The 25,652-nt window shown below is 45.4% G+C and overlaps 1 protein-coding gene across 3 annotated transcripts in view; it reads left to right on the top strand.

Annotated features, from left to right (window-relative positions):
• The window catches only part of PARP8 (poly(ADP-ribose) polymerase family member 8), a 147,700-nt gene that overhangs the window by 88,925 nt on the left and 33,123 nt on the right, over positions 1–25,652 (top strand). For all 3 annotated transcript variants that reach the window (XM_045839879.1, XM_045839880.1, XM_045839881.1), the window contains 7 exons: positions 5,752–5,812; positions 6,281–6,371; positions 12,140–12,206; positions 14,433–14,558; positions 14,973–15,564; positions 17,140–17,190; positions 17,452–17,547. In XM_045839879.1, coding sequence (XP_045695835.1) covers positions 5,752–5,812; positions 6,281–6,371; positions 12,140–12,206; positions 14,433–14,558; positions 14,973–15,564; positions 17,140–17,190; positions 17,452–17,547 — 1,084 coding nt within the window. The remainder of the gene's footprint in view (positions 1–5,751; positions 5,813–6,280; positions 6,372–12,139; positions 12,207–14,432; positions 14,559–14,972; positions 15,565–17,139; positions 17,191–17,451; positions 17,548–25,652) is intronic.

Raw genomic sequence — 25,652 nt, 5'->3', positions numbered from 1 at the left:
CGTGTGACCTAGATGTAAGCCTCAGGAGGTCAGCCCCCACATGGTCGGTCACCTTGGCCCCCAGGGCCCACGCCTTCTTCAAGCCAAAGCAGGATCTTTAAGCTGCGGGGGGAGGTGCAGCCTCTGTTCGTGCTGTATCTCACTCACTACTGTTGTCTGTGGGCGTCCTTTCCTAGCTGGACCTAATTTTTAAGTTCTCCTCTGCCCTGTTGTCCTCTAGAGAAATTTATAGCTCCTTTGGCTACAGTCTGGCAGATGCTTTAGTGTGCCCAGATTCTTCCTGATGACTGAGTTTGCGTAGTTCTTGGCCCATTCACAAACATCTCTCCCACGCTGGGCGAAGTCGCACGTTGAGTAGTAGGCCTGCGGAGACAGACAGGCAAGCTGTGGGGTTCCAGATGTCAGAGGAAGGTGTCTGTTTCTTCACAAGGCGTGCTTCTCCGCGAAAGACAACCAGTCGTTGAAGGCAGAAATAACTAAATAGCGGTAGAGGTTTATTTCCCAAGGAGCTCCGGTAGAGTTTCATGTATGTAAGTATACATGTAATTTCCTCGACAGTTAATAAAGGAAAGTTAGATATCTAAAGGATCTATTTTATAGCCAGCAAAATCACTGCTAGTGTTGACGAGGTAGTATTTTAAAACATGACTGTTCTATAATGAATAAGCTGTAGTTTTGCAGAGAAAGGAGAACCAACCTAGACAGTCTAATATTCTATTACGACTATCTATGTGATGTCTCATTAGTGAGGATGTTGTGCTGATTAGTTCTAGTAAAAGAAGGAGTCGCCAAGAATTCTAACACAAAGTGCCCTCAAAGGTACGTGTTCATGGAAAAATATATTTCATACACAGGGTGGGGCAAAAGTAGGTTCCTAAGTTGCACATATGTGAGACAGTTTATTTTTGTATTATTATTTATTAATTGGTGTAGTATTTGACATGAGAACAACTGTACACCTCCTTTTGCCCCACCCTGCTCTAGGAAAAACTAGGTCACATGTAAATATGCAGAATCAAAGAGCCAGATGCAGAGCTGGGAATCGTCCCTTCGAAGAGCAGCTGAGGGGGCTGGGAAGGAATCTGCGGGGCAGTTCCTTTCCACACCCCGAGTTTCAGGCTGACGCAGTTGCATCAGTGACGCAGCCGCATCAGAGCATTTCTGGGCTCTGTGTCTCACCTTCACACGGAATTCAAGCCCGCTCCGAAGTGACCATTTCACAGAGAATAGATACGGGGAGTGGGCGAGTTTATTCTGAGTTATTGTTAAACCCAGTTCTGCATCCAGGGCAGGGTCAGGCCCCTCGCCTCACGGTTCAAGTTGCATTCAAGGCACAGGCGTGCGCCTCGGTCCTGCTTGCTGCTGGTCATCCAGCTCTGGGGCTGCCACTGAACGTCGTTCAGATGGGGGGCGAGCCTGTGGTCCCAGACGCGCGTCTGGACACGTAGTCTCGCTTCGGGATTCCCCCAGCGGGAAACGCAGTGACTGGCCTTATATGCAAAGGGAAGCACAGCAGAAATCGGTTTGCATATCGCAGCCCTGCTCGTGCTTTGAAGGGTGGCATGAGAAAAGAGTCACCCACCGTTCACTGATCTACTCCGGCAGCATGCAGGTACCTGCACACCGTACTGCCTCGGGCGCCTTCTCATTCGGGGTCTGTGGGGGTCTCTGGGGGTCTGGGCCCTGCTCTGGTGACCACCACCACCCGTAGCCCTTGATTTCCCCTTTATTTTCTTCGAAAGGAATGGATAGTGTTAGAAATTGGGCCGACACTAACTTTTAACTGGGAAAGTGTTGGAGAGATCATGAAAGGAATACTTAGATAGTCACATAGGAAAAGGTTGAAAAGAGCCCATGTCACGTTCTGACTCACAACTTCCTGGCCAAATTCTGGAGAAGCATGTGGTCTGGAAGTCCCTTCACGAAGAAAACGGCTGTGAGTCAGCTGCTTTCTGGGTTTCATCTCTGACGTCTTTCTGTCTGCCTCTGCACGTGCTGTGTCCTGCTGTCATAAACAAATCCAAACAAACGTTACTCTTCCTCCGAAACGGGCAGAGACGCGTGGGGGCGGGGGGATGGGTGCTGCTGGCCAGCCCGAGGGGAGAGGCTCCCCGGGATGGCCCGGCTGCAGTGATGGGGACTGACTTAGTCTTTTCACTCAGTAACTAAATGGGGTACATGCATCAGGACTCCCAAATAGAGCCCTGGCTGGCGTAGCTCAGTGGACTGAGTGCGGGCTGTGAACCAAAGCGTCGCAGGTTTGATTCCCAGTCAGGGCACAATCCTGGGTTGCAGGCCAGGTCCCCAGTGGGGGCCACATGAGAAGCAACCACATATTGATGTTACTCTCTCTCTCTTTCTCCCTCCCTTCTCCTCTCTAATAAATCAATAAATAAAACCTTTAAAAAAAAAGACTCCCAAATAGAGTCATGCCATTTATTTTGCTCAGTTATTCTAGAAATTTTCTGTGAGAAGATGGATGCTCCTAGATATTTTATCCAGAGAGCTCTTTATCACTATCTAGAGTGTGAAAAAAAAAAGAATTGAAAGGAACCTAATGTTGTCTTAGGGAATTTTATTTATACAAATACAGCCATTTAACTTTATAGTTTAGAAAAATGTTCCTCAATGTGGAAACAACACCCACAGGAAAATTGAGAGAGCAGGACAAAAATCTCTACCCATTATTTTATCCTTAATATATTCTATGTATTATATGACGTGTTAGTGTATGAAAGAGTCCGATCCGCAGTGGGACGGGAGTGAATGAATTATCTCTGAGTGGCGATTCCGAGTTACTTCTTTTTAAAAAATTCCTTATTTAACATAATGAGTCTATATTACCTTGGTAATCAGAAAAAGTACACATTTTTGTAAAATACATAACACATTTTATAAAGTAAGTTCTGCCCACATTTATAGTTATTCTGTAAATACTCTATTTACTTTATTGGTTTTCCTAAACCTGTTTTGTATAAAAAAGGTATTTTAGTTTCCATACTTTTTTTGTAATCTACTTGCTCCGTAAGTACAGTATATTTGAGCATTTCCCTTGGAATATTAAAAATATATATATATTTTTAAAATTTTATTTATTTATTTTCAGAGAGGGAAGGGAGGGAGAGAGAGAGAGAGAGAGAAACATCAATGTGCGGTTGCTGGGGGTCATGGCCTGCAACCCAGGCATGTACCCTGGCTGGGAATTGAACCTGCAACACTTTGGTTTGCAGCCCGAGCTCAATCCACTGAGCTACGCCAACCAGGGCAGAATAGTAAATATTTTTATATCCACTTCGTTAGTAATGAGTAATTTTAAAGTACTGTGTCAGCGTGCTGTAGCTGACGTATTTTCTGTTCAGTATTCCTTTCCCCCCCGTTTCTGCTGTTCCATGCATTCTTCCAAGTGTGACCGTTCGCTCACGTGACTGTTTCCTGGGAACGGCTGCAGCCCAGGCGCCCTCTCCCCACTGACGTGTCCCTGCGGCGGTCAGCGATCCGCCCTCCCCCACAGCACAGGCTTTCTTCAGCTGGCCTTGCTGCAGAGATTTGACTTCTTGTATCATGAATAATTTGCCAGCGTTCTCAGCCAGCAAATTATGACCACTGGGCTGCGGGCCCTGTTTTTGAACAACCCGTGTGCTACAGATGGTGTTTGCTTTTTTTTTTAAAAGATTTTATTTATTTTTAGAGAGGGAAGGGAGGGAGAAAGAGAGAGAAAGAGAAACATCAATGTATGGTTGCTGGGGGTCATGGCCTGCAACCCAGGCATGTACCTTGAGTGGGAATTGAACCTGGGATACTGGTTCGCAGCCCGCGCTCAATCCACTGAGCTACGCCAGCCAGGGGTGTTTGTTTTTTTTAAAGGGCTGTGAGAAAAATAGAAAGAGGAGTACGTGACAGAGACTGTGTGTGTGGCGTGAAAAGGCTGAGTGTTTACTGAGGTCAACTGAGTGTTGACCTTTACGGGAACGTTAACTGAACCCTGAACTAGAGGCGCAAAAGGAGTGCTTCGTGTGCCTGGTTTCCATTCTTGTCTTGGTTTCTGTATAATTTCAAAACTAATTTGATACGCGTTTGTATCTACATTTACATATCATGTCTGAATTTGCATAAGGTTATAAAGGATCTTACTTTGAATGACACAGATGTTTTGACACATGCGATTTTTTTAAAAAATTAATTGCTATGTGAATAATTTTTATCCCTTTTCTTTTCTTAACTTTTAAAAGCATTACCAAGAAAACACGGAGTACGGTTTTGTAAATAGTGAAAATGTGCTCATTGTTTTAATGTATTTTTAAGGGGAGAATGGGGAAAACAGAGAGACTAATTTATTATATTCTAATATGCTGAAGTTTTTGGTCCTAGATATCAAAAGTGAAAAAACTGCCAATATTCTTTAATTTGTGAAATTATATAAACCATTTATCATTAAATATGCCTTCTCTGAACCCTGTAAAAGTGCCACAATTTGGTATCATATTAGCATTATTTCAATATAAATATAATACACAGAAATTTTCACTGGGTGCTTACTATATAACAGATACTACACTTGACAGTGTTGAAGTCGGACATCAACTCAAAACCTCACTTTTTTTCCATCTGCTTCTTACCCACCGTTTGACAAATTGTACTTTGCTACACCGTAGTTTTCTCATTTGCAAATGAGGACAGTAATAGTCGTTTTGTCTGAAGGCTATGAGGAGGCCGTAATGAGATCATCCATTAATGGATGACCTGGTTTCCAACCCTGAGTTACAGTTTATTGACTATTGAACTAATTAAGCACTCCACTAATAAATAGGACACACATGTTCAAACCCCTGCTCTGCTGCAGAGGGACGGCGGCTGGCTGACCTGACCGCTTGGGGCCTCGGCCCACGCGTCTGTAAATGAGTGAGTGCGCAGTGGTCGCATGTGTGTGAAATTCTGAGCGCGAGTTCGGGCCCCGAGTGCCCGATAAATATTGACCATTTAGCTTCTGTCATTTCTGTTCCCTTTACCCTCATCTCCCTCACTTTGTATAGTGTTTGTAACCAGAATTTTATAAAAACACCAAAAACAGAGATGTATGTATATGGGGAATATAAAATCCATTGTTCTACACTCCTGTGTTAATTTTCTGAACAATGTGCTGGTGTGTGGCACTCCCCAGGCTGGAGAAGAGTTGGTCCCCATAACGTCTTTGTGTGGAACGTACCTGTTGCTATTAGTTTTAGTTTCGATGAGTCAGACTGTCAGAGCTGCCCGTGGAGACACAGGGACACTGAAGCGGCAGAGCACCTGGGCCCGTTTCAGAGCCACGGACGTCGGACGTGGACGGGAAACCCGTGGACCTGTTTCTGCGGCAGTGAATCCTTTCCCCGCCCCTTCCTCATGCCCCCAACCCCCTGCCGGCCCCCAGGAGCAGCTCCGCATCCTGTGGGAGCGCAGAGAGAACAGAGGTCGCGTGAGAACATTGTTGGATCAGCCGCGGGGCACCGGGGACATTTGGAACTACGAACCGAACAGCTCTCGCACTGATGCGTGCGGGCACAGATGGGAAGGGGTCCGGGTGGCATGCTGCACGCTGGTCACAGGCAGCGAAGGTCCGGCGGGCGGAGTTAGTTCATTCAGGTCCACAGTCAGTTCGGAGCCATCTGGAAATCGGGGATGAGAACTCACGGTTAAATTTTTAGTTTAAAATAACCTAGGACACACCGTCTTTTAAGGAAATTGAAAAAAAATCATGTTAATTTTTGCTTTCAGGGAATATGGAGCCATTGACGATGTAGATATTGATCTCCATATTGATGTTAGCTTTCTTGATGTGAGTATCAATGGATGCACTATGACAGCTACATTTTTTTAAAAGTTGATTTTTATTGGAGTGGATTTAATTTTTGTTTCTCTTCTAATACTTTTAATAACATATTGACTTTTTCAGAGTGATTTAGGAAGAAATGCCAGTATGACTTGTTGAAGAAACAGATTTTATGTATATATATATGTACTTGTGTTGGCTCCTTTAATATTACACGTCCTCAAATTTACAGTTTAGTGCTCTTAGAATAGTACTTCAGCATTTCTTTTCATTTTTACTTTTACATGAGAAAGCAAAAATTAAAAGTAGTTTGGTTTTCTTTTTACAAACCAGTAGATTTTGAGAAAATCTGTAGGCCTTAATGATTTATGCATGTGTTCAAAGTAAGTTGAAATGTGTTCTAATTGGGAAGCTGCATCAAGGACTCTAAAAAATGATGACTAATTCATCTTCAAAATACATGTATTTGCACAGGAGGAGATTGCGGTGGCTTGGGAAGTGGTTCGAACAGAGCCTATCATTGTCCGACTGCACTGTTCACTTACGCAGTATTTGAACGGCCCAGGTGAGGTTTCTTTCCCTGTTACTTAGAGTTCTAACTAGTTGTACATTGTGCGTTAAGCAACGTGACTGTTCATTTGGTAATTCTGAGCATAATTGCAGCTGTCTTGATCAAGAAATTTAAATGCACCTGCATCCCAACGAAGATGGTCTATTGGCAATCTAACTAACGGAAAGAGAAGCTGTAACATGTAGTTGTTTAGATTTCAGAAGTTGACAAGTTGTTGTGGAACCAGCCCATTAAATCCTCAAAGAGAATGGTGCATAGAGCAATAGCTCAGTGAATATATTTTGGGTTGCCCTTAGATTTAATTATGTCTCTGATTCTGAGATTCAGTTTTAATGTATGTTTTTCTCACCTTTGATTACTGACGAATTGAACCTAAGTGTAGGTTCAAAGACATCTTTCTGTTTTTGAAGACGGAAGTCATAGTAATATTTTCATTTTCCAGTAGCTTTAGGGATGATTTTGCTTTACTTCAAATGATAGCTACTTATGACGAGGGATCCTATTGCAATGGTTTCCAAGACTTACTGGATTAAACTCCTGTTTTCCCAGCTAACATAGGCGTGTGCACACACACACTCACACACTCAACTGGATCAAGTCGCATTGTTCCAGTTGCCTCCTGCTGCGTTACAGACCACCCCAAGCATGCTGGCTCGAAACCGCCCGCCCATCCCTCACCATTCTCGGGTCCAGCTGGGCTGCTCTCGCTGGGAGTCCCCCATGTTTTTGCAGTCAGATGGGTGGTGGATGAGGCTTTTGTCTTTAAAGGCTCCACTGGGTTGGATGCCCAGCAGTCGACACGGTGTCATCTCAGAGCCCAGCTGGGACCGTTAACCAGAGCGCCTACCTCATGCAGGACCCCTTCATGTGGTTTGGGCTTCTTGTAGCAGGGCAGCTGGGTCCCACAGCAAGTGTCCCGAGAGAGAGGGCGTGGCCACTGCCTGGGAGAAGGCTCAGTGAGCCTTCCACTGTATACTCTCGATCACGGTAGAGGAAGCGCCCACCCGGAATCAGGGGACGGGACGTGGGTGGCACCTGCCGAGGTTGAGGTTGCGGCCGTCTTTAGTCCGCTGTGCACACGTCAGCATGGTCTCTGCGTGTTGTATTTTTTCAGGCACGTCAGGGAACTTACATCTACTGTTAGCGTTCACATAAGAAAAGTGGCTGTCCTTTCCAGTTTATGAAGCATAGAGGAAGCGTTCACACTTTGAAAATGATTCTGTCGTCACCTCTTTCCCACTTTGGTATAACGTATTCTACCTAAATAACCCACCCTCAGTACAAATAACAGAGTGAGTGATGTGATTTCATGTGAGGCAAGGGCAAGCAGATATTGTGTACTTTGATCGTTTCAAATGTATACAAACGTGATAAAGAAGAAAAAGAATTATTCATCATCCCTCCATACCCAGGCAGCTGTGTACAGTTTGTTTTCCATGCATACGCGTTTTATTTTCATAAAGCTGACACTGAATCGGTAAGTAGTTACACATCTTAGAGTTGTGTCACGAGACCATCCTCAGTGAGTATTCTAAAATAGAGTGATGCGTGATAGATGCACAGTATTCCAGCCGATAGGTATATATATATTTTTCTTTCTTTTAAATGTGCCTATTTAATTTTATTCTGATAGTGAGTAAAAGAAAAGAAGCCTTGATGTCAGAGCTTTTGTGTTTTTGAATTACCGGGGTCCAGGATGAAACTGGGTCAGTTCACCCCTGCTCTCTCCCCAGCTGCACGTGTGGGAGAGAAGAATATGGCTGCTTGTATGTGACCGCACCACCGTCCCTCGTTTTTAATGTAACCTCCAGTTTCAGGCAGAGATTTCTCTTCACGCTGTCTCTTTGAAGAGTTGGTTTTATAACTAGTTTAACAATTTTATAAATGTGAAGATTTCAACGATTACTGTAATTCATGCTTAGATGATTTTATTGTTCAATATCACTTATTTATAACTCATCCGTAATTTAATTCTTTTCATCTCGTATGTAATAGTTTGTAAAGCAAAGACACAGAGGTCCTGCTTTTTTGTCTTTTCTGCCTGAGAACGGCCGGCCCTTTGTTTGGTGAGCAAGACAAGTTTGATGGAGTATAAATGTATGGGGTCCTCATATTTCCCCCCCAGAAGACAAAAATGCTTTAGAAAAAAATTACGCTAGTTTGTATCTGAAGTGTTTTAACTTTGTTCCCTTGTAAGAAAGCTGTTCGATTTTGTTCAGTTCGTTATGTGTACTTACTGTGCTATTTTTTCTGTTTCTCCTCGATGTTCTTTTGTATGTTTTTTATTGATATGCTTAAGTCTTAATTCACCTCAAACAACTTTTACGTAATCATTTTGCTCCTCCTTCATCTACCCACCGTGGTATATGTGGGTTAGATCGAACACCTCCGTCTCCCGTTCGCTGTGTTTTGCTGTGTGATAATGCACACATTGTTGCCCAAATTTCTGAGGGAGAAATAAGGATGCACGTGATACACGGGTATAATGATCACATGCCGTGGATACAGTAATGGATGTGACGACCCCACGTGCAATGCGCACAAACCTGAGTGTGCGTTGCACATGGGAGCACATTAATTGCTCCCAGGAGAAACCACTGCTGCCTGTCATTTATCTTAGTTTTTCATCCTTCATCTCCGAGTGGGTTGTACATTTTTTCCCCCATTTGTCTTCTACTCTATTAAGTAGACATTAAGACTCCATTAAGAATTTCTTCTTCATTCAGTCTTCGATTAATGTCTCCCTTCTATTTTTGATTTAACTACCATCGTCACTGACCTCACTTACTCTTTCCTCTTTCTCATTAATTGCATTCATTTTGTTTGTGTACTATTGGTCTGAATTGTGCAAATGTCAGTCAGTCATCGTCCACCTGATGATTTCATTCCTATAGATGGAGTTTTGTTTTGCTCGGCATGGAAGCAGGAGCTGAAATGTGCTGCTTTCAGGAGTTAGTGTGGTTTGTGTGTAATTTTTTCGGTTAAGAAGGAAGAAAGAATTGCGCCCTTTCTCTTCTCCAGGTGCATTAGTCTGAGACCTGACAGCTGAGGGGGTCTGTGACTCTGCTGGTGCCGCCCACTGACCCCCTCCCCAGGGTCTTCATGCTCTGCTGCCAACAGGGACCTGGGCTTCCCCATTAGACACGGTGGAGCTCGCTCTCTCCCGGGCAGTCCTCACCTGCGCCCTCACCCTCCGGTGTGGCTGGTGTGCGTGTCCTGTGGCCCAGCTACCCTGCCCTGAGTCCGGATGCGCTTTGTCCTGTGACTTATGCCCCAGTGTTCCCCACTGGGCCAGGCCGAAGCGGGGACTGGACCCTTTTCCTGTCTTCCTCCTCCTCCTCTGGCCCCCTGTTGGTTTCTCCTGGGAGCAATGTCATAGTCAGCTCTCGGGCCCAGATCTTCACTCGGGGTCTAACTTGACCTTAGATGGTGGGTCCCAGGAGCAAGGGGCCAGAAAGAGGTCCTAGTCTGCCTCAGGAGGGAGCCCGCTAGTCCGCCCCTCGGGGAAACTGCTCTGAGGCACGTATTTAGGGGTGCATTAGTGGGGTCTTCCTTAGCTTCCTTCCCCGTGGTTCCGGGCACGGGGGCTTCATGGGGCCAGCCCTGCAGGGCCCCTTCCCTCTGTCCTGTCTGTGGCAGAATCCTCCGCGTGTTTCTCGCGTGGAGATGACCTCAGTGCGAGTCCCCGTCCCTTTCGCTGGTGCCTCCTGTTTCCATCGCGCACTGGCCACGAGGAAGCTCCCTCCAGCCCACGCACCCTCACTGCTGTCTCAGGAGGGCGTGTCCCCAGAGGTTATCTTCTTCTTAGGGAGATTTCAAGGGAAACATACCATTTAAAATGGGCATTTCTGGGACACACATGACAATAACAAGAGACAGTGAAACTAAAAAGGAACGTATTTATTATTCTGGAAAAGAACAGTTAGAGATCATTTTTCACTTTATGATATGTATTACTGCAAGCAAATACAATGGTGAGGAAGTATCTCTTGACTGTTTGCAACATGTCTTGGAGGGTATCAGTATTTATGGTAAAATTAACTTGAAAAGCTGTATGACTAATACAGGGTTTGGATTGACCTCGTTGAGAGTTCTTTTTGAAACACTTTTATTGCTAGGCTCTGGGAAGGTTTGAATCATACTGTGCGAACTAAATTTGGCTAGGGCTAATCTGACCACATATCTGTGAGTGAACAGGAGTGATAAGATTGGAAGAAATAGGCTTCCTTATCCACCTTGAAATTAAAGATAAGGTTTATCTTTATTGTAAGTGGGGAAATACACTCTAAGTAAAAAGAAATGAGGGTTACGATTCTTAGGATGTTATATATATTTTTCCAGAGCTGTTGGTATGTGGGTCTGGTTTCTGATCTCAAGAATAGGGACGCTTTGACTTTGAAGTGGTGCACCACTGACATTGAAAGGTTCTTCTGTGCAGATCATGTTATGTTGGAGACCTCGCTGTCCGCGCGCTGAGAGTGTTGGAATGATTTCCACGTGTCTTAAGCGGCCGTTCCCAACCTGAACTGTATGACAGGGAAAATTTGAGTGACTTTCACCTTCTTAAAAACATGAACCTATTTATTCGTATATTCTGTCAAATGCTCTTTTTTTTAAAGATTTTATTTATTTATTTTTAGAGAGGGAAGGGAGGGAGAAAGAGAGAGAGAGAAACATCAATGTGCGGTTGCTGGGGGTCATGGCCTGCAACCCAGGCATGCGCCCTAACTGGGAATTGAACCTGCGACACTTTGGTTCCCAGCCCGAGCTCAATCCACTGAGCTACTCCAGTCAGGGCTTCAAATACTCTTTTAAACCGTTGACTGGTGAGTGGTGAGCGCCTTTTCTGAGAGGCTATTAATTTCATAGCCATCGTTGTTAACTCACAGAAACAGCCCAAACAGGGAGCCCGTGGCGGGGCGTGCTCCGGTGCCTCACTCTCGTCCCCTGTGGTCTTGTTACAAAAACAGTGTGGGCTTGCACACACCCCTCTCTGCCACCGGGAGAGAAGTGCACCAGGGGGTCCAACCTGCAGCCCAGGATGGCTGTGAAGACGGCCCAACACAAAATCGTACAGTTACTTAAAACAGTAGGAGATTTTTTTTGTGCTTACGTGTCACAGTGTATTTAATGTGTGACCCAAGGCAACTTCTGCTCTTCCAGTGTGACCCAGAGATGCCAAAAGGCTGGACATCCCGGTACACTGTCCTACACGTTCCTGTTTACACTTACTATGTGTACTTTAAAGATTATTGTATATATACTATACAGGGTCTGGCAGAAGGAGCGTGGTTGGTAGCATAATAATAGGGGTGTCATTTATAGTTTTGATTTTAACATTTCACCTAAAACATCAAATGGTGTGTTTAAGTATGATATTGTCATGTTGCAGAATTACATGCTTATGATTTTGTAATGAAAGATTTTGCAATAAAAGAGGGGTATTATTAGTGCTGGACCCTGTATTTATACACACACATACTATACCTTAGTGTATAACAATCAGTAAGCAACAATGATCGTCAGAATCTCTGTAATGAAGCATAAAAGTGACGCATAGCACTGTGCCGCACCATTTTTAAATGCGTGTATATCACATACCATACAACGTATAAGTAGGCGCCTGTGTGACTCTTCTTCTAGGTACGACGTTCCTTCTGTGTGCGCGCACGCAGGGTTACATGTGTCGCTCCCCTTTCTTGCCCGGCTGACGGTGGAATGCCAGCTCCCCATTTCGACTGATCTTTTTTCCCTCTTTGCAGTGCCCACTGTTGATGTCTTTCAGATTTCCACCAAAGAGCGGTTTGGATTGGGACATCAGCTGAAGAAGTAAGTTTTCCAAAGAATAAGAAATCACTTTCTGTGCAGGAGACCCAGGCTGTCCCTTGCTCTCATCATTCCCCCCCGTTTTGAAGTGAGCGCCTCCTTAGCTGGCAAAGCCGGAGGTCAGAGCTGGGCTGTGTCCCCTCGGCCTCCCAAGGTCACCCTCCCCTCCCCTCCAGCCGGCGCGGCACCTGTGAAGGCTGCCAGGGAGGACCCGGGTCCCTGTGTCCCTCAGGGCACCCGCGGGAGGAGCCAGGCCCGTGGGAGTATTTCCTGCCTCTGGGTCTCTCCTGTGAGTTGCCCTCCGGTGACTGGTCACCACTGAGGTCTGTGTGCTCCGGGCTTTGCCTGACTCTCTCCCCCGTGGGTTCTAGTGACGGCCCCTCTGCGTGTCCCCTGGTGCTCAGAGATGGGAGCAGTTCTGCAGAGACTGCCAAGGCTCTCGCTGCGCCCCTTTGAAACGGTCCTTTTGTAAAGAAACCCAGTACTCTCTGTTTGGTCCTTGACTCGTGCCATGAGCCGATTTATCTCTTGTGGACATAGATCTGCCCCACTCGGCCTGACTTGTGCAGCATGGGCGTGCACCTCAATTAGCCACAGTCAGAATCTAAACTTAATAAATTCCATAGTTATTAGAATATTAGCCTTAAGAATTTGTACTTACGGAGACATCCAAGGATTACTTATTTTCCCAAATTCAGCTCCACACTGTAATATGACATTTAAATCTTGCTGCGATCTTGGATGAGGAAAATCTTCAAAACTTAAGTGTACATTAAAAATCTTCTCTTGTCCTGAGCTCTGAGGTGACTTTCTAATGAACTGGTATTGCGCACCATTATCAGTTTCACGCCTTCCTTCCTCCCTCGCTACCTCCACCGCTGAAAAGACCCAAAATAATTCCGCATGTGACAGCCGACCTCATGTAAGCCAGCAGACAGCGGCTGGGGTGGAAAGTCGGAGAGCTGTACCTCCGTTGGTGCCCGTTAGTCTGGGGACACCTGAAGGGTCCTGAGAAGTTAATACTGGCTCAGTGCCTAGAGCCACACCTGTCCCTTTCAATGACATACGTGTCTACACGTGTCAGTCCGTATTTGGTAATGCAGGTGTGATCGCTGTCGTTTTACTCTACAGGCTGACGTAGGCAGATTCTGTTTCCTTCCCTCATTTGTGGACACCTGCAACAGTAACTTCTTTCTGCGGGTGTCGTGAGACTTAAAGAGGAAAAAGTCTGTATTTGAGGTTCATGTTTTACTCACTGGTGTACTGTAAGTTACAAACAAATGATAGTACCATTTTTCTGTTGCAAAAACAATCCATGTTCCCAGTAGCCGAGAAGAGCGTGGAAAACAAGCAGTGCGGGGTTGACTCGAAAGGCAGTCAAGATACTGAATGTATTGTACACATCATGCCTAATTGCAAAAGTTCCCGTCTACTTAAATGATCAGACCTAAAGGGGCCACGGCCACCTGAAAGAGGGGCCACAAAGAAGATGCTGCCCCTTGAGACGCTTCTCAGAAAACAGGGCAGGGCCTGAGTCCACAGTGGGCATGCCAGGATTCTTGGCCACGCACTGCGGGAAGTGAGCTTGACTTAGCACACGTTGATGCAGGGGTTCCCGGTCCCTGCCTTCTGATAGTCACTGAAAATTAAAAAAAAACATCATATTTATAGGTGAAATGGGCTGTACCGAAGGCAGAATGTACTGATTTCCTATTTTTCTAGGAAGTTGGTTTCCCCCGGCTTAGTTTTCCTTAAAATTATAGTTTTATTCTGCTGTACTTCTCACGAAGAACAACAGGCAAATCGAGTAAAAAGAAACTGATGTTGCTTGTATCCTCATAAATAACATTGTAATTATTAAGAATTTTTCAAACCGCGTGCCTGGCACCAACAAAATAGTTCAGATTTTATTTTGCCACTTCCGCCACATTCACGCACCCAGGGCTGTCACTTTATAATCTCTAGAAATCCATTTATATCCTCCTTTGATCAATTCTTCTGTCATTGGTATTTTAACTATGTCGTGATGATATATTAATAATTCATAAAGTCAAAAAGTTCCTGCGTGGTGCTTTTTGCATGCAGAAGCATCGTGCGTTGCTCTGCAGCAGCCTCTCGCTAATAGCTGCTTGTTTCCCTTCGAGGGAAGCGCTCTCTGCATAATAAACAGCGCGATCCGATACTAAGTGTCCCCGGGGCTGTGCTAACTGACTCCCTTTGGGTTGGCAGGATCATGCAGACGTTCGTCACGCAGCAGTGGAAACAGAGCAAAGAGAAATCCAGTTGCCTGCACAGCAAGAAGCTGTCGGAGAAGAAAGCCAAGTCCCCCCTGCATTTGTTTTCTACCTTGCGCAGGTGGGTGGCAGGTCCTTCGCCCTGCGATGCTAGGTGCTGCGCACGCGATCCCACCGTCGCTCGGTTCAGAGCAGCCTGCCCCGTACTCCCGCATCAGAAGAGGCAGCGAGATACATGCACTTCATCAAAAACTGCTCTCTTCGGCTTACTCTGATACATTTTCGCTCTCCAGTCACAGAGTTTTCTCCACCTAAACTAGTTCCATAAAGCACTCTGGAGTAAGTAGGAGGGGAAAAACCTGATGATCTTTTCTTGCTTTTCAGGAAAAATGCATTTCAGCTCCTGTGACCACTCCGCACACACTTTAGATTTCCGTTGTAGCTGGGTAGGCTGACCGTGCGGTGGCGATTGTTGCGCAGCTGAGTTCTGCTCCTGCTGGGGCCCTCTGCTAATAATCCCTGTTCCATTTTGAAGGTCGCCAAGTTACCCTCCCCCCGGCTGCGGTAAAAGCAAATCCAAGCTGAAACCCGAGCAAGACGGCATCTCCAAAACGCACAAGCTGCTGAGGAGGACTTGTTCCAGCACCGTCAAGACGGAGGACGCGTGCGCCTCCAAGGCGCAGCACCGGGGCTTCGGCCGCTCCCTGTCCAGCGACCCCCGGGCGGAGCAGGCGCCGCCCCCCCTCAAGCCGCACAAGCTGCTGGCCCGGCCCTGCCCCGCGGCCGCCAAGCAGGAGGACGGCCTGGCCCTCAAGCCGCACAAACTGCTGACTCGCTCCTGCTCCGGGGACCCGCGCTGTGAGCACGGCGCCACCCTGAAGCCCCACAAACTGCTGAGCAGGTCGTACTCCAGCCACCTGCGCGTGGACGAACTGTACGGGCTGAAAACCCACAAGCTGCTCGGCAAGCCGTCCGCCAGCGCCCCCAAGTCCTCCAAGGCGGAGCTCTGCCCGGAGCCCCCCGCAGCCGCCGCCGCCGCCGCCGCCGCCGAGGGCCGGAGGCTCTCTCTCACCTCAGGGCTTATTGGTATCTTGACCCCGTCTTCATGCTCCTCTTCCCAGCCCGCTGTGCGTACCCGTTTTTCCTCTCGGGTTCTTCCGCCGTAGGCCGCGGTGCAGCCGGAGAGGCTTTGTAGAGATGGGGAGAGATCTGGTGGAAGGAGAGAAGCACGATTTTGTTTGCTTTTGATAATGTGCTGGTTTTTGTAAACGTTATGTTGCATACCAGACATTTGCAACAGGTACTGGAATGTGAGTTTCGGTTCTGGAGAAAAAAAATATATATATAAATGTGGTTATTAATTTGAGGTCCAGTGCAAATGGTAATGAGTGCTCCTGCAAATGGAGAGATGCCAGTTGCAGTCACAGAGCCCGTCTTTGTAAGCAAGCTAAAATTTTAATGTTTGATTAAGTAGGTTTACCTGATCTCTAGTTTTCTCACATAAGGAGTGGAAGGTAAGGTTTGTCTCTAATAACTCACTTAAGAGTATTGCCCTTTCTGTTATGTCTAAGAGGAAACTTCCTTGGCCCGTGAACACCATGACTTGTACAGAGAAGCCACATTTATAGCTGAATCCTCTTTGCCTCACTTGAAGCTGCTCTTGGTGGCTATGAACCCAGTGACCTGATCTTAAAGCTGGTTTTGGGGGTGGAGAGAGAGGAGAGGTGACGGTATTAAAACTTAAGGACTTGGGTGGTGTTGGAAGTCAGTTTTACACAAAATTTGCCTCCAAAGTGATCTGCGTTATAGTGCGTTATAGTCAGTTTCAGGTAAAGAAATAGACCTATCATATGTATATAGTTCACATGACATAGCTGATACAATATTTGCTTTTGCTAAGTGTGTGGGAGGGTATCTGTGATGGGAAGGCCATATTTATTTCTTCAATGTTAATATGGATACACCTAGCCATGACGAAATTGCAAAAAGAAAAGATTGTTTTTAAAATGTTGTATTTCTCATATACATTTATTTCTACAGTTCAATTGTTCATTTTACCACAAAAAAACGTATTTGTGTTAAGAAAATGTATTTGGATGGATTGATAATTTTAGACAGGCATCCTTAGAGCCCATTTCTTACTAAAACTGGTGTTAAGGACGTACAGAAAATAATGTCAAAGTTCCATTGTAGAAAGTTTCCTGTGTTAGTTAGACCTAAGATAGATAATCTCAGATTCTATAAAAGAAAATGTCTTGCTGTTCTCTCGTGTGGTTAAGCGTAAGCATCATAGTTTGGAGTTGAAGCTTTTCAGGCCCTGACTAATGACTTTAAAGGGTTAATTCTACCTGACTGTAAAGTGAGTTTGAAATACTCGAAGGGAGGAGGCGGGAGCCTTTGCCCATGAGTAACAGAGGAAATATGTTTATTCGTGATCATGTAAAGATGCCAGTCATGTTTACTAGAAGATCAGAAATGAGGACTATTCATTTATCTAGGAAAAGATTGCAATAGTAATGGCAGAACATCAATTACCATACAGAAACTCCACAATCCCAGTGCCCTATCAGTGACTCAACTCCTATTACAGGTGACCCTAGAAAGATCACGTCTATGTTCACAGTTGTACAAAGTAACAGGCTATCATCCCCATTTTTAAATTTATGTTTGTTTGTTTGTTTGTTTTACTTTGCTTTTTATAGGCAAATGGTGCCAAATGCATTCCAGTACGAGATCGTGGTTTCCTGGTGCAGGTAGGAGCGAAGACCCCAACCGCTGTAGAAATATTTTAGTTTTGAGTGGGTGTTTTTTTTAAAGATTTTATTTATTTATTTTTAGAGAGGGAAGGGAGGGAGAAAGAGAGAGAGAGAGAAATATCAATGTGCGGTTGCTGGGGGCCGTGGCCTGCAACCCAGGCATGTGCCCTGACTGGGAATCGAACCTGCGATGCTTTGAGTGGGGTTTCAGACCACGTGTGACCTTGCCCTCCTGTCTCTCCGCGTCGTGCGGCCCAGACCATCGAGTTTGCGGAGCAGCGGATCCCCGTGCTGAACGAGTACTGCGTGGTCTGCGACGAGCGCCACGTGTTTCAGAACGGCCCCATGCTGAGGGTGAGTCCCCGCCGGCGGGGCGTCCGTGTCGATGCCGCACGTCCTGGGGAGAGGGTTGAGCTGCGACAATGAGCAAGGAACTGCCTGGGCAGTAAATGCTTTCTGGGGAGCAGATTATTTAACACCCAAAGGGGGAGAGTTTTGACCAGCGAGGCACTGTCTCTGAAGGAACCCGTGCACCAGCAAGTAGTGTTGCCACAGGGAACTGTTTCCCGTCGTGTTTCCTGCCTGTGCCTGTCCGTGCTCTCCCTTCCTGTCCCTTTATCTCCGTGCGTCTGTGTGTCCGCCTACTTGTATGTCCTAGATCATCTGTGCCGTGTGGATGGAGATAGACATCAATGTCCAGGCCTATGTATGGAAACCTGTGCACGGTTTTCTTCAGAGCCAAACAGTTTAAGGTGCTTGCTGCAAGGAGAGGGTCGTCTTCATTCCAGTTAGAACAGGCATATAGTAGCATGCAGAAAAGCAGAATAACGATTTCAGAAAACGCCAGCTCACTGACACAGACATTCAGGGTGTGATTGAGGGAGTACAGAAATAAAGTCAATGTGCATTGTGGGGAGAATTATCCAGTTTCAAGCTTTGCCATTTTTTATTGAGATACAATGTATAGAACAGTCTTTACTATTTTTTATTATTTTATTTTCTATTGTTCAGTTACAGATGTCCTCGTTTTCCCCCCATGACTCTCCCCTGCCCTGCCCAGCCCCCACCTTCCATGTTTAGTCCCTCCCCCCATGCTGTCCTTGTCCGAGAGTCCTTTATTCACGTCCCTTGCCTTGACGCCCCACTTCTTCCCCCCGGAGTCCCCTGCCCCGTCTGGTATTGTTTACTATTTTCATGTGGACTATTTATTGGATCTCAGTGTGTTCGCAGTGTTCTGCAACCATTGCCACTCGCTAATTCCAGACCGTGTCCGTCACCCGTGAACGAACCCCTGTGCCTGTTGACCGTGACTCCCAGCTTTTCCTTCCCTGCACCCCCGGCAACCACTGACCTGCTTCCTGCGTGAATGCGCCTGTTCTGCACGTTTCATGCAGATACAATCACACACTGTGTGGCCTTTTAGTTTGGGCTTCTCTCCCGCTGATGTTTTCAGGGTCCGTCCACGGAGCGTGGATCTGTGCTTGACTCTCTCCGTGGTAGAATAATGTCACATGCCACGGGCACGCAACATTTGTGTGTCCACTCACGGATCAGTGGGATTACTGGGACACACCCACTGTGTTTAAGGTTTTGAGGAACTACCAAGCTATTTTGACCTTTTAGTATTCCTGCCAAAGGTGTATGATGGTTCGTTTCTCCATGTCTTCTCACCCACACACACACACACACACACACACATTTATGTATAGCCATCATAGTGTGAAATTGTGGTTCATGGTGATTTTGGTCTGCACTTTCCTAACGACTAATGATTGTGAGTGTCTTGTCATGTGCCTGTCGGCCATCTGTGTGTCTTCTTCAGAGAAAGGCCTGTTCCGATGCTGTCCCCATTTTCAGGCTCTTTGCTGTTGTTGTTGAGTTGGTAAGAGTCTATATAGATATATAGATATATAGACTCTTTAGATATATATGAGTCTATATATCTATTTAGCTTATAGATATATAGATATATGCTAAATATTCTTATTAAATATATGATTTGCAAAAATTTTCTTTTTTCTGTGGGCTTTTTTCAATTACTGTTGATGTTCAGTATTCCAGATTGGTTTCTAGTGTACTGGGTTTTCTTTTTAAATTTTCGTTTATTAATCTTATTGTAGTGACATCGGTTAATGACACATAAATTTCAGGTGTGTCGCTCCAGGACTCGACCTCTGTATGCTCCGCCATGTGCTCCTGCGGCACACGAAGTTCTTAATTTTGATGGAGCCCAAGTTGATCAGTGGGACTGTTGGATAATTCAAGATCTCAGAGATTTTTAGCTATGTATTTTTTCCTAAGAGCTTCATAGTTTATATCTTAATGTTTAAGCCATTGTACTTCAAGGTTTATACTTTAGAAAACGTATGTAATAGGCATCTACAAGCATAATTGTCAGATTTTATGATATATTTGTTTCATTTTACTTTTTATTAGAAACATATACAAAATTTTTTCTTTGCTACTCCTATGCATTTTTTTTTGCCAGTTAGCTTTTTTCTCACAGACCTGTATTGCCATTCTGAAACCCAGATTTAACTAAGTCAGCATTTGTTTATTATATATCTGCATAAATTATTTTTATTTGGGCATGGTAATGTGTAGTTGTGCAAATAGGGAATGCCCTTTGATCATCTCGGTTTATCCCCGGAGGAGGTGTGTTTTTACTTGTGGGTGTCCGTCCACCTGTTGACCTTGGTCTGTTTAGCTCGGTCCCCAACAGTGTCGTGTCTGCTGCAGGAAATAATAGTGTTGGTAATAATGGCGCGTGCTGCTTTGAGAGCTATTTATGTGACCCTCTGTTCAAAGTGCTTTCTGTGGGTTATCTCATTTACCCATCCTCGTAGTAACCCTGAGGGATGGGTAGTATCGTTACTATCTCTGCCTTACAGATGAGGGAAACGGTTACTCACTCAATGTCACACTGCTATGAGGTGACAGAGGCAGGATTTGAACTCGGGCAGAATGGCACCGAGGCCGTGGTTCTGTGTCATGGAGGGACCCTTGACTTGTGTACTTCAGTTGGCTTCTCCTGCATCCTGGAAATTTACTCTACACGTCACTGGGGTTCACTCTTTGTGGTTTAATTAGTGGCAGTTCTTCCCTAGAATAAGTGACAGAAATCTCACAGTTGCTGTTGGTGTTCTCTATCCCTTAGTTCAAGTTTTGTTTCACTTTATATCATTTTGAACCAATGAAATTGACCGTTTTGGAAGTAGAAGCATGCTTGTAAACAAGAGAGAAAACAAGATTTTCTAAATAAATATGACTAGTTACCTATTGGTTGTTATGTTGCTATAATTCAGACTGATACCTAAGGAACTCAGAAAAATTACTTTGGTTTCTTAAATAGTAAGGTGAGTGACAGAGGAAATCAGATCGGGAAATGACAGTCAAAGAGACATTTCTAAGTCAAAGGAAGACCGGTAAACAAAGTTACGCCTTTGGTCCCGTTAGAAATTTCACCTAAATCAGGCTCACTCAGTTTTTCTTTCTCTTTCTTAGATCTGTTGCAATATGTTTTAGTAAGATTTTAATAGTAATTTAATTTCTTATGGGATATTAATAATGTGAGTCACTGACCATTTATTCAGTCCATGTGACATGTCACAAACCCATAAATCCCAGAGATACAAGGAGAATAATTTATAACCCAATTGGTGATTAAACAAGTCAGATAAAGCTCTCTGGTTTCCATAGAATCCTGTGTCCAAAATGCTACTGCCTTTGGGAGATCTTCCTGTTTCACAGTTCACTGTCTTTCCTAATTTTGTTCTCTTTTCTCCAAGTCTGTCTTTTCAATATGACCAAAGCCCTCTCCCCCCGCACCTCCAAATCCCTAAAGTTTTAGTTTGCGTCTACTCTTCGGTCGTTAGGCTCAGCTCTACGGGAGCCTGCCACGGGTGTCTGCCACGTGGGGGACTGAATTGCTTCTTTAGACACAGCAGAATGCTCCAGTTTTCTCTTTTGTTTACAAAGTTGATACATAAACATCACTCCCAGGTGTGAGTTCTCATGTATAACACCCCAATCTGCATAAAACTCCCATCAGCATCGGGAGGATTACTCAGAGATGCCCAGCCTTCCCGTGGGGCGGCGAAGTTTCGATCTTCATCAGAAAAGCCACACCCACACCAAGTCACGGGTTCCCTGTATTTTGTTTGGATCAGCTAGAGTGTTAGTGCAGCGACTGCTCAGAGATGCTAATTACATGTCGACGTCTTCATCACGGGCTTTGCCCAGCAGGAAAGGTTGCATGGACAGAGCTCACTCAGTCTCACCAGCCTCCGAGTCCCTCGCGCCCTTGCCTTTTCCTCACACCCACCCGGGCACCCCGGTCCTGCATCAGTGCGGCTGTCTTCTCCCATCCCCGTCCGTGAGCTGCCGAGCTGCGAAGGAGAAAACCACACGGTTGTGTAGATAGTGTTTCTACAAAGTGAGCAGTTTGCCCTTGATACTGGCGGTCATTCTGTGTGTCCTTGGTTAATAGACTTTCCCGTTACCCACGTCAGCTTATGATGTAGGAACTGTGACCTCGTTTACTCCTCTGGCCGTGCGAAGGTGACCCGGGTGACTTGCTCTGAGTGGATCCATCAGTCTGGCAGTCCGTTCTCACCACCGGAGAACATTGCCCAGTCCGGCTATAGCAAACTCAGCCGGGAAACCTGAGAATCTGTATGTTTGAGTATCCAGCCTTACTGTCAACCTTACACAAATATTCATCACTAAGGTTCTTCTTTTCAGAGTGAAACGAATAATACTCAGTTATAATTTGGTCATAGTTTAAAGCATTTCCACGAGAATTCTTTAGAAACTGAGCGTGTCTATAAACCTGGGTATGTCCTGTTTTACCTCCCAAGAGGAGAAGAGCCAGGTGTTCCTGTGTTCCGGTCTGACCTTTGAGAATGGATGAAAAAGTATGTCCTATTCAGTCCTGTTTGTCCATGCCTGAAAGCTGGGATTTTAAGGTCTGAGCTACAGGCTAAGCTCAATAACAATTACACCAAGAAGCTTTTAGTTCAAAAGTGTGATTTTCTTTTACATCCAAATTGAGTGGAAACTGGTTTTGATGATCAGACAATAACTCTACTTGTAGGAGACAGTCGGGGTCACCATGTGTTGGGGTGTAGTCCGGCCTTATCCTGTCTTCTGTGGACCTGTGTCGGTCTCTTTGGGATTCCTGTCTTTCTTGATGTGCAGTAAATCTTTTTCCTCCCCCAATGTGCGTTTCCCCCAAAACGTGAGAAGAACCCAAACCATTGATTATAAAACCAGATATACAGAGAATTAAAGGCTTGCAGGTTTTGTATTTCTGTTTTAGCGAGAAAGATTTTAGCAATGAGTTAAGAATTCCGATGCACGAAATTGAAAATAAAAATACTACCTAATGTGCTTCAGTACAAGTTTTTACTAAACACTTATTTTTGTGCATACCTTGGGGAAAAACAAGAAGAGGCAGCTAATCTAGGTTATCTAATATTGTTGATATTTGCACAGCTCTCTACCTCCAGGAAGTTTTACAAACGTCACCTCACTTGATTCTCTTCCTTGGTTGGCCCTCTTACCAGCCTGGAGAGCCGGATGCGATTTTTATCCCTGTTCTGCACGTAGGAAAACCGAACCATGCGTGCATGCTCCTGCTGGAGTAGTGTCCACTTTTATCTTTTTTCCATGTTGGGTTTGCATATAATGCTCTGTGTGAACAAAGAGGTTGGCAAAGGTCTGAAAACTACTCACCTATACCATGCCAAGCTGATTTCATTGAAATATAAAATTCAAAATGTGTTCCGCTTAGCTTAAAAACCTCTAAAATAAGTTTTATCTTAGGGACAAAAAATCCCCCATGCTTTTAAATGGTGCATAATGAATATTAACTTGCAAATGTGGTGTGGAATGGTGAGAGGCACTCACCTTGGTTTTACAGTCTAAATGATAGGGGCTTGCTGCTCGAAAGCAATATAATACTGTAACATGGAGAACAGGTAATGTTTCCAAGTTAAAACGAATTATTGTGAGAGCAAAAATGAAGGCGCAGCCCCGGCTGGGGAGTTCTGCTGGTGATGGTGCTGCCCCGATTCACCAGGGTTGCGAGCTCGGTCTCCAGCCAGGGCACAGACCAGAGTCAACCCGTGAATGCATCGATTGTTCCTCTCTCCCTCCCTCGCCCTCTCTCGCCCTCTCTCTCCCTCCCTCTCTCTCTCCCTCCCTCTCTCTCCCTCTCCCTCTCTCTCTCTCCCTCTCCCTCTCTCTCCCTCTCTTTCTGTCTCTCCCTCTCCCTCTCTCCCTCTCCCTCTCTCTCCCCTCTCTCTCTCTCTCCCTCTCCCTCTCCCTCCCTCTCTCTCCCCCTCTCTCTCTCTCTCCCTCTGTCTCCCTCCCTCCCTCTCTCTCTTTCTCTCTCTCTGTCTTCCTGCCTCTATGTCTCTAAAATCAATCAATGAAAAAAGTTAAAAAAATGAGCTAGTAAGTACTGTACGCATTTGGTTATATTTAAGCACACATAAAGTATGTATAATAAAACACATCATTTCACTTATCCAGTAATAGCTGTTAAATTACTACGTTCTCTTTTGAGTCAATGCCCAACTTTTCTGTGTAAGTAACATAGTAGCAGTGGAGTTTGTGTGTGGGGTAAGGGGTTAGCTGGGAGTTGGTTCAAGGTGTGAGAATGCTAATCCAAAATGTAACTCCTCATTTCATTAAGGAAGAGTGATTCAGGGTCTCCTGTTGGAGTAACAGGTACTTCCTGTGAACGATAGCTGTGTCTTGGTTACGTAATATGATTGGAGAGCTTTCTTTTAGGGTTTCATCTTGAGTTGACATTTGAACTTCTCACAGAATGTGGATAAACCTGGGAGGAAGGGAGGGAGGGGCCTCAGTAGTCTACAAAAACTAGTTTGTGAATGTTCATCTCAAAATTGACTGCTTTATATTTCTAAAAGTGACCTTCCAGTCTAGGGTAGCAGGTTATATTTTATTTCATTTTCCTTGTCATTGTTTAAGGCAACAACTTGAGACCAAAATGCCTGGAGTGTGTACGTGCACACTCACACACACACACACCTATTTGAACAATCACAAACTAAGTGTGGTTGATTGTCCAAGGTTCAAATGAAAATACAAAAACCAATCCTTACTCCTGTACACTTAACAAGGCTTTGGGATTGATGAGTTTAGTCATAGGAAGTGGTTACGTGGCACGGGCATTAAAAATAAAGCGCTTTCTGTGTCTCTTCACTGCCTCAGTGAACTTCAGGTAAGTGGGGCGTGAATTTGTTTCCCGAGCCCCGAATGGGGTCCAGAGGTCATCCTCCTCCCCCCGGACTCCCGTTTGGATACAGTTTCACTGTACTCAGACACCAGCACTGGCGTTGGGCACTGTGGCAAACGCACCACAAACGATGGCTTTTATCGTTTCAGACTGCACCGTGCTCCCAGAAAGTAAACCAAAACAAAAGAAACAGGCCAGTGTTAGTGGGGGAAATTGAGGGTTAAACATGTAAGCACTTAGACACACACACACACACACAGTAGAAGATTCAGAACGAGTTAACCATTCAGATAAAAGAAACAGAAACCGCACAGCCTGCTCTGAGTATATCCGGCTATAGAGGGTCGTCTGTGTTGCTTGAGTCTAGAAAGATGAAGAACTTTTTTCCAGTGGATTCCCTCCCATAGGCAGCTTTTCCTGACATTTCTGAAATGGACTCAAACTGTGCATTTCAGGCTGACACGGGAAATCTATCAGCCCTTTTATTTTTTTCCCCTAAAATTCTTTCTCTCAGGGGCCCGTCAGCCGGAAACCTTTGAGATCGGTCATGCTTTATATCCACAAAGCCACCGTGGGAGCCCACTCTCAGCACAAAGATGACCCGAGCGGGCCCGCTTCCCCGAGGCTACGCCGCACACCAGCCGTCCTGAAATGGGCAGGCGCGGGGCAGGGGCCCCAACAGACGCCTCCTCTCTGCGGCGTGGGGCTCCGCCGACTGCCTTGGGTTCGGCCCCATCGGCTACCTAATGCAATGTAACTCGGCAGACGGGATCAGTCACACCGATGACACCGGGTTAGATTTGAGAGATGAGAGGGAGCTCTTGCAGGGCAATTGCGCCTGTCTCTTTCCATGCTGTTGACGCCAGGGGGTTAGTGAAGTCAAAAGTCTTTGCGGCAAAACCAGTCTTGCAGGAGCTGGGGAGCAGGGAGGCAGAGGCATGCCCCTTTCTTCCAAAGAAAGTCTCTTAGGAAAAGGTGGCATTCTCCTGTGTTGGCTTGTTTTACACAGATGTGAGGTTGAACCTCAGTTTTTGTTGCGTCGCCAGCTTAAGTATCTGCTTTAAAAAAAGAAAATATATCTCGTGCAAATGTATTTGATCAGGAGAGATGGATTTTTCAGCTTAGGCATATTTTTATATTTATATACTGCTGAATCGTTCTTACAGCAGGTGCCTGCAACTTACCGTGATGG

The sequence above is a fragment of the Phyllostomus hastatus genome, unplaced genomic scaffold (assembly GCF_019186645.2).
Source record: "Phyllostomus hastatus isolate PE091 unplaced genomic scaffold, TTU_PhHast_1.1 phas_contig_329, whole genome shotgun sequence".
Classification (NCBI taxonomy): domain Eukaryota; kingdom Metazoa; phylum Chordata; class Mammalia; order Chiroptera; family Phyllostomidae; genus Phyllostomus; species Phyllostomus hastatus.
The sequence above is the reverse complement of the archived record's forward strand: the minus strand, read 5'-3'. Positions and strand labels throughout refer to the sequence as shown.